Raw genomic sequence first — 18,752 nt, forward strand, 5'->3', positions numbered from 1 at the left:
TATCACAAACCGCAAACCGAGTCCAAGAATGCGCTGGGAACTAAGCAGAAAAACTATGCGAGTGATAAGCTGATGATAAGCGAAAAACCACAGTTGTTATTTTTTTTGGTTGTTTGTTGTTTTTTGGTTTATTGCATTTTTCTAAAATACATTCTTTAGTTTGTTTATTAGAATTATGCTTACACATATGCTAATTCGAATGAAATTTGATTAATCTTTTATGCATATAACCTATATACTCTTTATATGTAAATATATGCAACAAATTCTACGCTCAGAGCATCGAGATTCTCTACAATAATTTCTCTGTGATATATATGTCAATATTTCAATATCGTAGAACTGATCTGCATCTCGTAGCTCTCTGCACACTAAGACATTCAGATAGATGAAAATATCATTATACATACGAGTATATAGTATATATGTAAGTATGTGGTTTATATATTGGGGATAGTTCCGCAGACCAGCTCTATAAAGTGTATGTACAAATTTCTCTTTTTGTGTGTTTCTTCTGTTTGTTCTTGTTTCTGTTCAAGTGTAAAAGCATTGATCGAGTTTTGTTGTTGTAAAAAGTATCATAGAAAAGCCCTTGGTTATGTCCAGTGTTCCATTTTCTTATTTGGCATGATATGTTTTTGTGTTTTGTTGTTGCTGTTGTTGTCGTTAAGCTCTTAGGATAGAGTTATAGTTTTCAATAATTTCAAATAATAGAAAATCCGAATTAACTTTTGGTTCCCAGTAACCAGTAAGAAGAAGAGTGAGCATTGTTGTGTTCTTTTAGTATAGAAGTACGAGTATGTTCAATATTATGTGGTATAATCTCTTTAATCATATCAAAAATTACATAGAAATACAAATACAAATATGTATTTACATAATCGTCGTGCATTATATCGAAAACATAACACAAAATATACATACAAAAAATATACGTACATAACACCAAAGTATAGTTTTATTCGGTATACCGAATATCGAATACCCTCGCAGATAGAACACTCTTTAACAACTATTAATTATGCATTTTAAAGCTTTTTGTTTTGAGTTGTTGAGTTTAATTTAAACTAATAGATTCAATTATTTTACCTTTTTGATTATTGATTTCTGCTCAGAACATTTAAGAGAAAAGAAGGTATTATAATCTGAATTCAAATATGAATAATCTGATATGAGATTATGACAGATTTCTAAATTAAATTAATGACTTGATCAGCTGCCTTCGATTTGAATTAACTGAAATATACAATTTTATTTCGTAAATGCATTGGATTATTTTACCGAATTTTCTTAATACTTTAACTTTCTCAATCTGCGAGGATACATGTCAATATAAATATAAATATAAATATATATTTTAAGTATGCAAAATATAATCAGTGCCATTTGTTAAACAACTTAAAACTGTTGTTGTTCCCTAAAATAAGTTTTAAGTATATAATATATATATTGTATATATATATATATATATGTAGTATAATATGTATAATTCGATGAAAGTGGAATCTAGTTTTGTATGTCTTTATGTTTCATGTACCTCTGGTTTCGTGTGTGTTTTGTTTTTTAAAGCTTAGTCACATTTTGGAGCTGAAGCAATTTCTCTACAGTTTGTATACATATATATAAAACGTTTAAATATGATTTAATTCGATACGATAACTGTACTTTATGCCACATATACATATTTTTCTTTATATCGTATGTATATAATTCGTATATAGATAGTTACAAATTATTTTCTTTTGGTATAATACTTTTGATTATTTTTCATTCAATTTCAAATACTAGTACACATCTCTCGCTCATCTTGAAATTTCTGTTTTTTGTTTGTCTGTATTGTGTGTATATTGGTGCCCAAATATATTTTCAAACTACACTAATGCCTACATTTGTTTATTTGGTTTTGGTTTCTCGTTTTGGTAATTACAATAACAACTATTCGAAAATTTGCATGCATTAGAGACCGACTTTGCTAAAGATCAAGGAACTTGCACTACAATTCAATTCACTTCACTTCACATTAACAATCCCTTGTTGGAGGAATTCTCTTAAATTGATACAGAAATAGTTCGATTTGATTTGTGGTGCATATAAGTACATATGATATAACAATTTGCTGTTTTCTTTCGTTTCATTACGTTTCGCTTTGTACTGAGATTCAGGTTTCAAATAGCTCGCATTACATCTACTAAACACTTTTCAGATACATCTAGCTAGCAGATACGTTGCACATTAAGAGACTCAGGTACAGATATTCATTCGTCGTGTTTCGCCCTCTATTTCCCAAAATCTAACATATTGTTATGATACGGTGCATTAACCCAAAATCCAAAAACCAAAAACAAAGATTAAGCAAACCCAATGAAAAAGATTACCACAATTTGCCATCCTTAATGCAAATGTATTGCCAATGCTTATGACTAAACTAATGACTTTTGGCTTCTCCAATTTTCCTGCTCCACTCCTTTTTCTCCTCCGTTTGCTTACACGTGCATTGCTCAATTCCTCATGGTGGCATTTTGAAACTCCTGCCGGCAATATCCCATCACAATATCCGAACGGCAATCGCCGCCCATTAGTCCGGGCAACAGCACCGCAGCTCCCAGTATGGTGACCAGTGCTCCGAACACAACCAGACCCAAGGCGGGAAGCTTCTCCCGGCTGAATAGCGCATGCGGTTCCATTTGTATGTAGGCCAGGCCGGGCAGTATATATGCCAAAGGTATGGCTGCCAGTAGACCCTAAAAGTTGTTTTTGAAATTTGCATGAAATTACTCACACTCCCCTCTTTTTTAGCATAGTATATGGTATATATGTATGTATACGTATATATGTGTAAGTAGCAATCGAAAATAAACCCACATTCAATTCCAACACAGAACCGAGGCAGTCGGTCATGGGCGATATAATGAAGGCGCTGAACACAATTGCCAAGGTAATGGCTTTCGAATACTCATCGATTTCAGCGCCCTTCTCCAAGTTGGGATCCTTGTCCGCGGTGAACTCACTGATGGGCTCCTTCAGCACAAAACGATGCACCAAAGCGCGCACAATCTGTGAACGAAGGAAAACGAATAGAAAATCTATCAAGCTGTGGCCACACAAAGTTTTGGACAAAACAGCTGGCCAAAAATAAAGTGGCAACCATTACCGAAAGTATCTCAAGGATGCATTCGCTGCATGCACTCGCAGATACTTTATCAAAAAAAGTACGAAATTCATTTCGCAAATGTTTCGTTTCTTTTTTTATGATAGCGTAAGTATCTTTATATACCTCACGTGAAACGAAACATTCGATGGGGAAGGTCAGCAATATGGATACAGAGAAGAGCACACGCGAGAAGTTCATCAAGTCGTCATCCCAGCAATAGTTCTCCAGCAAATCGCCTGCACAGAAAAGACAATAAAAGTGAAAAGTAAAAAGGAATTATGGTATTCAAAACTTGTCAATTACCTTGAGACAGTGCTCGAAACGTGGAATAGCCCGCAATGCCAAAGAGCGCGGCCACAGTCCAGGCAAAGCCAATTGAGATGTGGGTGACCTTCTCCCAGCGTTCCATGGTCGCCTCGCGCATCGATTGGTAAACGAGAAAAGTATTGTGATGACACATGAAAGCTGTTCGAGTTGCGAAGAGAGAAAGAGTGATTGAGAGTTGAGAATGCAATTTAATAGCTTGTGGCATAATCCCGAGCTTAGCCTCAATCATGTTGTGGTTTATCCCTTCAGTTACATAAGCAAATCGACTTACTTACGCTGCGGCATTTTCCCTTTTCTGTATTACTACTACTTAGCTACTCACCAAACACCATGATGCCTGTGGCGGGTATTAGATCTGTGTTCGCAAAGCGCCAAGACTCGGCAGTATCCGTACTAAAAGCAGGCAGGCAGGCAGGCAGCAGCAACAGGCAAGAGAGAGCAAAAATTACACAAAGTTAACACCAAATTAACATTTCGTTGGCTTGAGCAATGTACGGAAAATACAAAGAGAAACCAAAGCTGAGGTGTTGCCGCTTACAACAGAATAATGTGCAGCAGATAAAGCGGACCCCGGCAGCGTAAATTGGAAATTTATTTAAATTTTATGCCCAGCAACAGCAACAGGGGCTGCTACAGAAACATTGCCACAGCTGGAGGAGAGAGCTTCGCAGCTTAAGCTCGAGTACCCGTTGACCATGAAATACGCAATGCGAGGAGAATGGGGATGAGGATGAAGAGCCTGGGCTTGGGCTTGGGCTTGAGTCTCTGAGTCTGTTCCCCCCAGTCAAGTGGGCGAATGGCAAGTGGCAACTGGCAACTGGCAACTGCAGTTGCCCAGCTTTCGGTTGTCGTCGCCAGTCAGGCAACTGTAGCCAACAACTCACCCTTGCTTGCAGCGTATTCAAAGTTGCAAGTCTCTTGCCAGCGCACACAAAAAAAAGTAAAAAAAAAAAACTAATGAAAAGCTATAAAAGCCAAACAAGTGGCACACTAGTACATTTTATGAGCTGCGCTTCGTTCAATGCCGCCGGCGGGTCATCGGGGCAAAGGCAAGCGCGTTGTGCCACAGATTTGAAGGCACTAAAGCGCCACTTAGCACTAAAGCGACCAGAATTCCACCTCAACTGCAGCATACACAAAAAACAAACACAAGGTGTGTGTGTGTGTATGTGTGTGTGTCGGTGTGCAAGGATGTGGCAAGGGACTGCACATAAATTAGCTCGCCCCACCATCGCACACAATTTGTAATTAAAATGCAAATAAATCTGTCCGCCTTATTAGACCGCGTCGCCACTTAACAAAAATTATAATATTTTTTCGGTCGTTTTTATAAATTAGCAAACGCTGTCGCTGTTATGACAACAACGAAGGTGCGAGGGAGCTGGTTGCTAGCTTCAGCACTTCAGAAATCATTTACATTATTTTAATTCATTTTCCATAGCATACTCTTGGGCGCACAGCAAAAAAGGCAAACGTGCGTATGCGTAATCTGTTGATTGAGCATTGAGCAAAGTGCTTAAAGCTTTGACTTTACTTGGCTTTAATTAAACTTGAACCATTTTAAGTGCATACTTGATGTACGTTTCAAAAACTAATTTAATATGCTATAAATTAGATATGACATTTAATTTAAAATGTATACGAGAAGTAGTTTAACAATTCCTTGACGCTTATTGTGCACACCTGACATCTAAAGCCTTATAAAACATATTTTATTGATAGCCAAAAGCATTGCTCGCCCACAAGTTAACATTGATTAAGTGTCGACTGTCGCCATAATTCACGTTTATATTCACAAATAGAACGCAAATAACTTACATCATTGTGTATCTCGGAATGAATCTTAAAGTCACGTTTGCCTTCAACTTAAACACCTACGGAAAATTCATTCCGCTGGCATTTATAACGCCATAAATTAAAATTTGTGCCTTGCTGTATCAGATTAGCAGTTGGGGGATTATGACTTGGAAAAGCCGTCAAAAGTTGTTGCTTAAAACTAAAAGCGAAGAACGTAAAACACAGGCTAAGGCTAAGGCAGCACAGCTAAAGATAAAACTTATACGGGATACTCACACTTTATAATCGCCCGACATGAGTTTCAGGATGACGGCAAACAATATGAAGACCACGCACGCCAGACTCACGAAACTGGCGCGAGCCAAACGTGAGACGTTCTTATAGAGGCATAGGGGCACCACCACGCCCACCGTCACAAAAAAGACAACGCCCAGCCGCACAGCGCCCATGGAATCGCCCCACGAGGGAAAGAAGCGAACCAAAACTTTCGATAGAGTATCGCCCACGACAACATTGTACGATATCATGGCTGTAAAAGAAGAAGAGGGGGATAAAGTGTCAGAGAATTGGTCACTGTGATGGGATTTCGACGATTAACTTTTCGGTTTGGGTTTTAAAGTTGTGCACTTACCCAGAAAGGGATACATGAACTGCAGCAGCGAGAGCAAATAGTAACCGTATTTGCCGTAGGCGGCCTCCATGATGCCCGGATAGCTAAATCTGCCGCAGATGTGACCGCATCTGACCTGAAAATGAAATGAGCTACAACGAGTGCGTTTATCCCTCTTCATGTGTACGAACGGACCACACATTAATTATGCTAATGCATTAATTTTTCTGCTGCTGCAGATAAATTCAACACTTTAAAGCATTCAATTTCCGTCAGCATTTTCAATTTCTCGCCAGCTTTAGCTGACCAGGCGAGCGACCTTTGACATCCGTGTGCGTGAGTGTGTGTGTGAATGTGTGCCATGATTTGAGCGCAGGACATTCGTTTACTTACCATTAGAATGAGAGAGTAGTCAGTGATGTAGGCGACCAGGATGAGCAGAGCGAGGCCAAGACCGAAGCCAGCGCGGTGCAGAGCGTAGGGTATGCCAATGACGCCGCTGCCAACGATGGAGTTGATATAGTTGAACGATGCTTGTGGTAATGAGGACAACGTGTCGCCGGACATGACATCGCCCCCTCGTTGCTGCTGCTGTTGTTGCTGCTGCGATGATTGCTGCTGGCGATGTTGTTGTGGCTGCTGCTGCTGCTGTAGTTGTTGTTGGCCCTGTTGCTGATGTGTCTGATGGTCGTTCTAAAGGCAGAGTTAAGCAAAAACAAAAGACTACAGTAAATGTTGTGTGCGAGTGTGTGTGTGTGTGTGTGTGTGTGTGTGAGCAGCAAGTGTGCGAGAGTGTTTGCGTCCGGTTCAGTTAAGTCTATTATTGCACGTTGATTGGGATAAGAGCGCAAAATTGCCTCGAGTGCCTCTTTACATCAAAAGCAAACTGTCCTCCTGACACACGCACACAGAGACACACCGAGACACACCGAGACACACATCTAGATAGCTAGAGAACGTTGCGTATACGCAATGTGCAGGTAGTTGACGCAACCTTATCGTAAATTGCCCGCTGCCAGAACCAGTTACATAGCGTTGGCAAGTGTTTGTCTGCGTTCCATTTTGCCATTTTTATGACGAACGCGAAAGCAAACCCCCGCTCCCCACTCTCTCTCTCTATCTCGCTTCTCTCGGCATGAGACAGGGCTATAAAAGACAAGTTTATATGAAGGGCTTACACATAAAACCCCCGAAATAAAATGCCACATCACGGAACAAGGCCAATGTTGTGACAGCCCTCAAAACATGTGAGAGTGTTTGTGCAGTAAGCCAAGTTAGCAGCTGCTGTAGCTGTTGGCTGGTTGTTGGTTGCTGGTTGCTGGTGTCTGTTAGATGCTGAAGCATTTACTGCATTGCGAGTGAAAAGTTTTTAGCAGCTGTTTGCAATTAAACAAGTTTTTCCCTTTTTTTAGTCGGCAAAAACAAACGACGAGCAACTTGGGCACAGTCGACAAAACTGTGGAAACGGCTAACAGCAAACAGCAAACAGTCAACACCGAACACCGAACCGTGCACTAACTGGATAAGGCAGGCACAACAACAAAGTTGTGCGTAGTGTTCTCGCTAGTTGACTGTTTCCGCAACTCACTCAAGTTGCCGGGGTAAACCCAAAAAGCAAATGTTTACCCAGCGCGAGATGCTTTAAAAGCCTTCCATCCTCACATCCCAATACTCTGTGTGTGTGTGTGTGCAGGTGTTGGTGTAAGCTTGAGAGTGTGTCGGTGTTGCTGTTGCCGCTCTTTCGCCTCTGCTACGTTCTAGGTTGAGCAATGAAAATTTCCAAAAGCAAATTACGTGCGAGTTGTGAGTTTTTCAATTCAATTAAGTGGCGTACAGCAACAGACCTGTGCAACCTGCGACTTGCGACCTCCTGCGACAGGTGGCAAAGTTTGTTGCATACTTTCAGGCGGCTCACGCGGCACGTGGCAAAGTACCATTAAAAATGGCATTTGGTATCAAAGCAAATGGCTAATTATGGGCAAGCCAGAGGAGAAGGAAGGGCGGGGGTAAAAACTATTAAGTGTGTTTTGCCCGGCACTCAATAATGAAACAATGACAGCATCAGTAGCAGGCATATCTCGGCAATGTCAAGGATGCGACCGACCATCAAGGCTACACAACACAGCCAGACAAATGAAATTACCAAGTGTCCTTCCTTCCTACCAGCCAGCAGAGCTACACGGCAAAATAAATTGCGGCATCAGATGAACGACAAGCCAGACAACACGGTGGATAGAGCAAAACCAAAACCAAAAGCGAAAGTGAAACTTAAGGCTCAAGCGAAACATAGAGAGAAAGCTAGAGAAAGTTGTTGGTCGTTAATCTGTCAGAGCAAGATTCGAAGGCTGCTGCGGCTTGTCGGTGTAGCTCTTATATATCTTCTATCTGTCAAATCTAAAAGACAGCCTTGTACCTTTTTTTGTGCTTTCGCTCTCTCTTTCTCTGGGTTTTTCGTTTTGAGTTACGTGCCACATACGTGCGCACAGTTTGAATGTCACATTTAACTGCCTAATTTATAAGTACGAGCAGCAGCAACAGCAAGAGCAGCAGCACGTTGCTGCCTCCTTTGGGCCTGGCAATTAGCTTTGACTTAAACCAACAACAACGAGAACGACAACTTGGCCATTAAATGGCAGTTTTAAAGCGTTTTCACTTATCGCTTCAATTGTGCAAAAAGGTATACGAGCATGTTTTACTCGTACACTTTTCCCATCCCTTCGGAAATAATATTTATTCAGCATAATATTTTTGTTATAGCTGCTTGAACTCTGTTAACTGGTCCCGGGATGCCTTAAATTTTCTCGGGCGTATCAAACAGGGGAAAAAAAGGGACAAAAAGGGTCTTGATAAGGCGATGACAACGGCAACAATCAATTCCACATAATTATTATGCCCGCCTGGCTGACTGCCTCAATTCATATTTAACATTCAACTCCCACCAGACCGAGCCACAAGACTTTTCACATGGCCATAGATAGATGTTTGGATTTGTTGACATATGTTAAGCACAATGAAGACATTGTATGCGATGGCAACAAAAAGAAGTTAAAGCTTTAAGTTAAGCCCATAAATATTGTCATGGAAAATGCCATAAATAATTTGGCAGCCAAATTCCCTGCCAGGCAATTAAAGCGCGCAATCCAATTAATTTGCCAAAAAGAGAAAAGAGAAACTGAGAAAAAGGCAACATGCAAAAATAAAGGCCGAACAGAGCGTGAGGTGGGCAGTTAAGCAAAGAGAGCGAAAGACGGCGGGGGGTGGGGGGTGCACAGGTCGAAACTCAATTGAGCCAAAGCGTGTGAGGCGCAAAAAGTGGCAAAAAGCAACAAACAAGAGTCATGCTGACATGCCAAGGAATAGACGACAGCCAGATGTCCTGCACCACGCAATCCAACGAAATTACAATATATGTAAATCCAATTAGCGCCTGATGCAATTAACCAAATATTATTTCAAATGATATAAGCAAATAATTTCAATCAATGCGCAAAATATTTTTATACGCAATGAATTCAGGTTTTTTCCCCCGAATTTTTTCTTTGTGAACTCAGTCAATTGTGTGGCAACCTTTTTATGAGTAAACAGCAGTGATTTTTTTCTGTGCTCTGCTTTCTTTTAGCACTGAACATTCGCACACCCACACACAAAAATATATTTGCACAAATCGTAGGATATTAAAATGCGAAAAAAAATGGCTCAGGCAATGCGCAGTCCAGAGTCTTTGTGGGCTAGGTACACGTTTCTAATAAAAGGCAAACATTGTCCAGAGGCAAACACAAATACAAATAGAAAAATACTCACACACAGACACACACACAGGTAGGCAATCTGAGGAAATCCAATTCTCAGATAGGCAGCAAACAAACCTTTTCATGCATTGCACGATTTTAATTAATAATATTCATGTTCACATTCTGACAGCGAGAGAAAAAGTCTGCTCCTACTTTTCTATAGTCAACACTCGACTTTGCACATACGCGTGCTCACACACACACACACACACACTCACACACACGTACAGTAAACATACCCCCAGAGCAACGGTTGCAAAAAGTTTTGTTTGCCTAATGAAATTAGGCGCCACGAGTAAAAACAACAAAACACAGAGAAACACAAAAAAAAACACAAGAACCGAACATTTTAATTTGTTGAAAACGTTTAGGCACAAAATGTCAACACAACGCCAAGAGATGGGTCCAAGGGTCAGTCGAAGGGGGCTGTGGTTGGGGGTGTGGGCACTGGAGTGGAGACAGCAACAGAGACAGAGAGAAAAGGGACAGAGACAGGTGCAGGGCCTGCAATTAACATGCGCTAACCGAAATGTCAGACCGTAATTATGCGCATGGCAAATGTCAACCGCAAAAACTGCGCTTTTCGGAACCTTATTGACACAAGCGTGTCGACCTGTTGTTCTTTTTATCGTTGTTGTTGTTACTGTTGCTGTTGCTGTTGTTGGTGCACATGCAGATAAACAAACAAATAAAATCAACCCTCAGACAACGACCAACGAGCAACGACAACACAAACATCCACAAGGCAAGTGAAAACTTTTTCTGGCCTTATTTCCTTTTTTCTACTTTGATGTCTTTTGTCTTGCTGCCCAAAAAAAAAAAATGTAGAATATAATTAGATTTCGGCTTTCTGTTCTTGCAATTAATAAGTTATTTTTGTCCTTCGACATTTTTATTCTTGGGCTGCAAATAAAGTGCATAAATTACTGGAACAAACTACAAAGTCGAGTTGAGATTTTTTGGACAATATATATATGTATTTCGTATTCTTAACAAAGCATTTGAAGCATTGGCAATTTGCGTTCACGCTGGCCTTATTTTCTTTGCTCTGCTTTTGCCATTAGTTGGGCAAACAATCAGCTACTTGGGCACAAGTCATAGCTGACAAATGGATGCCATTCTTTTCACTACCCTAGAAGAACTTTAAATAGTTTTTGCATAGAAGACAAGAAGCCAGCCAATTCGAGGGTATTTGTAAGTCGAGTGAACTTTTTAAACTGTCGACAAAAGGCATTTTGTTTCTTTTGGAGTCCTTATTGCAAGCTTTGTTTTGTTCGGGATTTCGGACAGCCTTGTTGGCCCTAATGGCAGTGCCAACACTTTCAGTGTTAGCCTAAAAATAACAAAGCCTACACACACACAAACACACAGAGTAGATTTTGTATCCTTACATGGTCATGCATCAACATATCAAATTACACAAGTTTCTGCCATTGTCCTCAGCCCTGAGTGTAGAATCAAATTGCTGCTAACTTTTGTTCAATTTTTGCCCAAGTGCTACACACAAAATGTGCAACTTTTCCTATAAATGTTTTTTAAACATTTTCAATTTAATTATCGCAAAGACACAAACTGACTTGCATACAAATTTATCGACAAGTGAAACAATTTTACTTAAATTGAGAAAGTTCCACAAAACAAGGGAATGAAAATTGCCTTAACTTTAACATTGTCTGCTACTCACTTTGATAAAGCGCAGATAATTCAATTTATTTCAGCTATATTTAATCTGTAATTCTCAAAGGGATTGCGAAATAATTTCTGCAGAACTTCACAACTTGCAACTTGCATTTGCAAATGAAATCAAATTTTGCGCTTTAATCAACTTGATGGTCACTGCTGACGGCTTTTTCGTGTGTGTGAGGTTGAAACATTTTTGGCACATTTGTTTATAGTAAAAGAGCAGAGAAGAGAAATGTTTGAACCCACTACATTTCAGTTCATTTTTCATTTGGTTTTAATAAACTCAAATTGAAATGAAATTTAATAATAAAAAGCCAAAAAAATGAGAAGTTGGCTGCCCAGAAGGCGTCAAGCTGAAAATATTTCGAAATAAGGAAATTCTTTGATGCCGGAGAAAAGCGAAAGCAATTTTCACCCAGCTAGAAAATGTACAATCTCCTCTCCTCCCTCTTTGTGTCTGTGTGTATGTCTGTGGGTTATATCAGCACTTGGAATTTAATGAATGTGAATGTGAATGAAAGAACGTGAATGTGTGAAGGCAGCAGACATGCCGATTTGCATGTTTATGGGGCACAAGTCCCATCCAGCTTTGCCCCAAAATGTGGGTCAAACATATTACCTTCATTAAATTGTTGAAGTCGTCGAATGCATAAGCCTCAGCAGCGGACACATCGCTTCCCTGAATAGCAACATCGATTACCCAAAATAAAAAAAAGAGAAATTAAAATGGTAACATCGAAAATCCAAATCAAAATTGTAGCTATTATTAATTGTTGCACGGGAGCAGCTTAATTGATCTTTTGGACTCACGATTTATTTGTAGGGTTATAAAACAACGTGCTCTATAAAAATATGCACTGCATACCAAGTAACAGCTATTGAAGGAAACAAAACCAGAACAGTAAAAAAACAAACACAAGCGGAAATGGAAATGGAAACACAGAAACAGTAACGAAAAACAAAAGCAACAAAAACGAAACCAATTTATTTCGCATGCCAAATACACATATATATATTTATACTTATATATAAGTACACATTGAACACGTGTTTTTTTTTAATACCCTGTACTCATCAAAATGCAAAAAAGAGTTTTCAATACAAAGCTGTCAATTATAAGAGAAGTGTTGCACTTAAAAAAAGTTAATTGCTATTAAGAGGAGAAAGTAGAAAAAGAGCAACGAAATTTATAATTTTGTATTTAGACTGAATGAAATAAAATGTTTGCTTTAAAAAAAGGAATTAGAAAAAAAATAATATTTCCATAAATAAATTTTATAAAATTGTATGTTGCTGAATCGGATGTTGATATTTTATGCATTTATTCAAAAAGGTTAGATATAGTATAATAAAAACTGAAACTAACGTACTTCTAATGCACTAGCTGAAAAGGACTTCGCCTAATATTGTATTTGAAGTAAATTATCAATTGGTTTTAAAAGTATTTTTTTAAGAGAATCCCTACTATATAATACTCTTACAATGTTTTCACCATCAACCACAACTTCTGTGAGTCTTATTAAAAAAACAGTGTTAACAAGCTCTTATCGCATTTTAATTTTATAACAACTTGACAAACCCACACAACAGTTACAACATTTAAAATTCTATTTCTATTTAAAGGGTATACCAAGCGTCGCTTAGTAGTCAAAATATGCATAAGTCAAGCCAAGTCAAGAGGAACAACAGGAAGCTGGCAAACAAATGTTGCCAGGAAATCCTCATTACTCACACGCTATCAATAGGCTTATCACTTTTTGCTGAGAACAAAAATGCCTTTTGCAGCTTCGCTTCACAGAGTAATTTAAGAGCTTATCACGACGATGTGAAGCCCTTGTCATTTAAAGGATAACTGCATAGTCTAGCACAGTCTGCACACGGGATTCGCACTTATTTTTATGTGAAAGCGAGACTCGGCCCAATGGACTTACTGCCACTGTGTGGTCCCCGCTCTGTTTTGGATTTTGGATTGGATTGTGGGTTGGGTTGCTTTCAAAGCTGTTGTTTTTGTTGTTGGCTGTTGTTTCGCGTCGCCGTCAGTTACCGAGATATACACAAATACGGCACAGTTGAACGCAAAACACAGAGAGAATGGTGTAACAGACAGACAGATAGACTGACAGGCAGGCAGGCAGGCAGAAAAGACTGAGGCGCCACAGAGAGCGCATTGTTGCCCCAGAGCGCGTTTGTTTTTATTGTTTTGCCACACACAGAAGCGACGCATACAATCGCAAACACACGTTGAATCCATCACAGAGGCATAAAATCGGCATGGACGTGAAATCGAAACCATTTAAAGCAACAGAAGCCATTCCTCCCACCCCCCGGGGGGTGGAGTGGGAAGAGAGCCAGAGGATTGCCACACCTTTGTGCCATTTTTTTTATGTGCGGCTTCAGATTTTTATGTTGCTTCCCTTCATCCAGATAATGGACACAATCTTTGGCAGCAGCTGTTGCGCCATCAACATATATAAATATGCATAACTGTAAGTTGTGTATACTATATAGCTACATTTATTTATGCTGTTCGTTTTCTGTGTGTGTGCGCAACAGTTATGCACTTATTGCATAACTTGAACTTGGACTCGAACATTGCGAGCGAGAGTTTGCAATTTGATTTCACTCAGCACTCGACAGACCCTTGACACACATACACTTCAGTCATTGTCAGTGACAGGACGATGATGATGACGACGATGACTATGACGATGGCGACGATGACGAGGACAACAGCGTGAACCAACAGTTAGAGGCAGAAAGTAGAGCGATGATGTCGACGCTGGCGCCGCATTGGCCTTCAACAATGTTTAAATAGTTTTCTAGCCAGGATTTGATTATAAAACAATTACGTGGTGGCATGCTTCAAAGACCATTGGTGGCAATTGAGTTAAGTCGAGTTTTTAGCACAGCGTCACTCGAATTACGCATACCACACGATGTACAACACGGCGTATACTTTACAACTTTGCTGACTCTGTCTGCTGTCTGTGCAGTCTGTAGTGAATTGTATGCAAAGCAGGTTTGTCAATATTTGCACCTGACTCTGTGTGTGGCACGTGTTGCCACAAGCGTTGCACTTGCAGACGAACATTGATTTCTGTTATCGCAACGCGTTGCGGGAGTTGCAGCGAGAGAACTTGAGCTCTCCCACAAAGCGCTGCAAGTGGCGCTGACATTTTTTTTTATTTGATATTCAAACAAAGGGCTGAGATGACGGCAGGAGGGCACAAAAAAAAAAAAAAAACGTCTGAGAAGTCGCAGAGCGTAAGAAGTAAGGCGCAAGGCCTGCCTTAAGGTCACACCCTAAGCCACATGCCATGCATATTAAGCGGCGATTAAGCAGGACGCAGGCGACCAACCGAGCAATGCCAAGCCACATGCTGCCTCTGTCGTTGCCGCTGCATAGCCATCATAACAATGCTGCAAAACTCATCAGTATGTTCAGCAGGCGTCATAAATCCTTAAAATATGTGTGTATGAGTGTGTGTGTGTGCGTCGCTAGAAAGGATGTGTGTATATGTATGATAAATGTGCCAGAGAGCATCGCAGAGATATGCGCGACGGCAATGTTGTGTAATTAAAGGTTAAGACGCGCGGCTTATCGATTTTATTATCATGTTGCAGCCACAGCGAGCAGCGGCAGCAGCAGCAGCATCCTGAGATTCCCAAGGGCGCTGAGAAAGATTTGCCACGCCTAATTAAATTTGTAGGACATGCTGAGGCATATGCAATGTCTTTTCTTTTCAGGGGACCACAAAAAAAAAGAAGTAAAGCTTCTTTTTTTTTGTGGTCCCCTGACAAACAGAGGCGCAGAGAGATGACAAAGCAGACAAATTGCCAGAGTTGGGCAAAGGTCAGAGTACACACGATAAATAACTCAAATTTCATGTGGCAAAGTTTTGCGGTTACCACAAAACAGCAAATACACAAAGAGAAAGAGAGAGAGACAAACAAACACCTCGCATTCATTAATCATAACAAATTCAACAATCCCAAATGGGTGAGTATTTGTGTTTGTGTGATTCTTGCATGTGATTTATTAATTTGCCTTTGGCAGCATTCTCTTCGTTCAGTCTGTGGCAACGTATTGAGTTATCACTCAATCAAAATAATATTAGCCTTGCTTGTTGCTGTTGCTGTGGTTGCTGTTGTTGCATCGTCGAATGTGTCATTGTCTTAATGCCCAAAGCGTGTGTAATTTGGCAATGGTGTTGCTTGGCGTTTGCTGCTGCTGCTCCGTCATCGCCATTAGAGCACGAAACAAATTGATTTCATTCATGATTTAACCGTCTGCTCGATTGAGCCCACACGCAAGCCAATTTCGTGGCAGATTGTTTATTTGCCAGTTTATGTGCAACACAAAAATCTAATGAATTTCTGTCAGCTAACCGCAAAGCTAACCATTACAACACGGGTTTCCCATGGCACCCCCCAACCCCAAATCCAAATCCCTCAACTGGTCTTTTCTGCCTTCAATGCCGTCAGTGGAGACCCTGCTCAGTTACGTATTTATCGTAGCAAGCTTAAGGGATTATCGGCACGTCAATAGCTTTTGCACACACCGTCGCACATTTATGCATATCCCATAAACATACACACACACACACATACTTATACATATATTATAGATGTATGAATAAACCGAACGGCTTTCATCGGAATTTGTTTTCACAGCAATTCATATGCAAATTTCGAGATGTCCGCGTGACGCATCTCATCAAGTTGAACAACTAAACCTGACAAAGGATTACGCAAAACGAAATGCAAATGATTTAAATACCTATTGCTGCAAACTTCTCACGAAAACTATTCGAATACGAATAGAATGCTCAATCATCTAGACAGACTGTCCTAGAATTTCGATGATGTTCAACAATAACTTGGCTTGTCAAATCATTTAAATAGAAAAAACTGAATTTTATATTCACTTCACTTATAAGTTAGCTATCTATCATTCTACACATCTTTTGAATATATTATATTTAAGTCTAAGAGTAGCTGCAAGAATGACATCTCTTTTGACCATATAAAGTAAATAATTTAATTTTCCATTAAACTCAAATTTAAAATCAAATAATTTATAAATAAAAATGTATACCAATTGAATGAGCTTTAAAATCTTTAAAATGATTATATAAAACAAAACAGTTTAAAGCATAACAAGATTAACTACTTGCTCAACAACAACTACAACTAATAATGTATGTACATAATAGAAAATATTATTGATTGTTTTAACAACGTGAGTCTCGTGCTGAGGGAAAATGTGCAAGCAACTCCGATCAATTGGAAAATGCAATCACAGCGGACAGATTATTGATTGACAATGTGCATTTCGTTATTATTTATTGCATCTGCATGCTGTGTTCACTACATAGCAAATAATATAATATATATTTGGACATGAAGATAATGTTTACATGTAACGTGATAAATGGAGGGAAATTGTGAAAATTGTAGCATATTTTTGCTGTCATGTGCGACCCCGGGGTGACAGAATAACCAACGTTCATGCACGAAGATTGATTAAAACCATTTTGAAAGATGGGGATAATGAGTTAAATTGAAAAAGGCAATCAATTCAATGGACAAAAGTCCATTAAGCATACGCCATGTGCAACCAGAAGGAAAGGCCAATCGATGCTTGATTAAACAAGTAAAGGAGCGAGGGAGACAGCGAGAGGGAGAGCGATAGCGAGAGGGGAAAAATCAGCGACAGTAAAAGTGGGTGGGTGGTGTGTGTGTGTGTGTGAATTGAGTTGGATTTGATTTTCAAGTCAAGTTAACAAAGACGTAGTTCTTGTCGAGCAGAAATTATGCACTCGGTTACGTGCGGGGGAGGAAGTGTGACAAGGCAAACGAGTAACGACAAATGGAGAGCGAGAGAAAGAGGGAAAAGGTGCAGGGAATGGATTGCTAGCTTTGTGTTTTGGGTTTGCAATTAGTTGCTCTACCTGTTGGGGCAAGTTAATGAGCGCAAATGCTTTGCAATTAAACTGAAACAATGGCAAGAGCACGCTGCCCAAGCTAAACCTAATAAAGGGCCAAAAAAAAAGAGCAGCCCTAAAATGCATGCAATTAGTTATGTGGGTAGTTGGCAGGAATGTGTTTGAGTGGCTAAGTCGTTGAGTGGGTGGATGGCTGAACAAGGAAGTAATAAGTTTTTTCTTTTCATGTTTTCGCTGGGTAACAAACTCACCTGCCGTTGCAGTATGTAACTGAATTCCGTTGCCGTGTTGCGTCGACTATCGTTCATTTTTGCTTAGGTATTTGACAACGTCTTTTGCTAGTTATAGTCAAAGTTTTAACGGCTTCTGTTTAAAGTTGAGTTTCAGTTTCAGATTGAGCTGCAGCTACAACTACTACCTCAACTTTAGCTACAGCTACGGCTACAGCACAGCTTCAACTACAGCTTTGCTTTATTTTAGTTTTCAGATAAGTTTTAGTTTCAGTTGAGGTGAGCTGAGTTTTTAGGTGGGTGGTCTTGGTCTTGACTTTGTGCTTTCCCGTATGCTGAAAGTCGCTTAGCGCCACTTAGCTGCACACTCAGTGACCATGTGAAAATGCTATTTTCAAACTCATTTAACAAAACAGCAGCCGCCGCCTGGAAAAAAAGGTAATCAAAATCATAATGAAAGAACGTCTCGTATTAAACGCTTGAGCGCTTTTTAAACTCGTCTTAAGCTAAGCCTCTTTCATGTATTATAATTAGACACAGTCAAAGCAGCAGGATGCCCTCATATCCTGTGCCACATAATAAACTCTTCCTTTTTATTTTTTTTTTTTTCGCTTTTTCCTTTTTGCCGCACAGTTCAAAGCGTTTCGCTTGCACAACAACAACGAGAAGAATAATAACATCGAGACAACAGCGTTTAACACAAATCAAATCACAGTGAAATGTTTTTCATTTATGCATTTCCCTTTTCCGCATTTATTCAAAATTTATAAAACGAGTTTTATTAAAAATTTTTAGCTTGTTGTTTGATTTGATATTTTTATGCATTTCTATTACTTTCGGTTTCTTTTTAGGCCCGATTCTGTGTGTTGGTTCTCGATGCGATTTAGTTGCTTCGACGCTTTCGATGAGACTGCTGCAATAAAAATATATTGCGAAACTCTCAACAAGGATAACGTTGCCGTTGCCGTCGTCGTCGCCGTCGTCGTCGTCGTTGTCCTGTCGACTGCCGATGTTGTCCTCGTCGTGTTCTGTTTGCTGTTGAAGTTTTTGTGCTCAATGCTTTCGCAGCTGTTTGCTGCGCATTATGTTGTTGTTGTTGCCGTTTGACTTTGAAATCGCCAACAATAATGCACACACACTCTAACACACAAACACACACACACAAACAAGCCGGAAACGAGAGCGAAAGTTGCCAGACTGTCAGATCAGCTGTTT

General features: G+C 39.8%; 1 protein-coding gene across 2 annotated transcripts; it reads right to left on the reverse strand.

Annotated features, from left to right (window-relative positions):
- Positions 1-3: 3 nt before the first annotated feature.
- On the reverse strand, positions 4-18,519 carry LOC117566643 (putative sodium-coupled neutral amino acid transporter 11). 2 transcript variants are annotated; one of them, XM_052005820.1, is made up of 11 exons: positions 18,372-18,519; positions 17,559-17,963; positions 11,979-12,038; positions 6,279-6,578; positions 5,907-6,021; positions 5,552-5,804; positions 3,801-3,871; positions 3,455-3,616; positions 3,275-3,387; positions 2,863-3,054; positions 4-2,741 (listed from the first exon to the last, which is right to left on the reverse strand). In XM_052005820.1, the coding sequence occupies exons 2-11, from the start codon at positions 17,613-17,615 to the stop codon at positions 2,499-2,501; spliced, it is 1,566 nt and encodes a 521-aa protein (XP_051861780.1). In that variant the 5' UTR covers positions 17,616-17,963; positions 18,372-18,519; the 3' UTR covers positions 4-2,498. The 2 variants fall into 2 exon arrangements, with proteins under 2 accessions (XP_051861780.1, XP_051861781.1); XM_052005821.1 differs by lacking the exon at positions 11,979-12,038.
- Between the last annotated feature and the right edge of the window lie 233 nt (positions 18,520-18,752).

The sequence above is a fragment of the Drosophila albomicans genome, chromosome 3 (genome assembly GCF_009650485.2).
Source record: "Drosophila albomicans strain 15112-1751.03 chromosome 3, ASM965048v2, whole genome shotgun sequence".
NCBI classification, from domain to species: domain Eukaryota; kingdom Metazoa; phylum Arthropoda; class Insecta; order Diptera; family Drosophilidae; genus Drosophila; species Drosophila albomicans.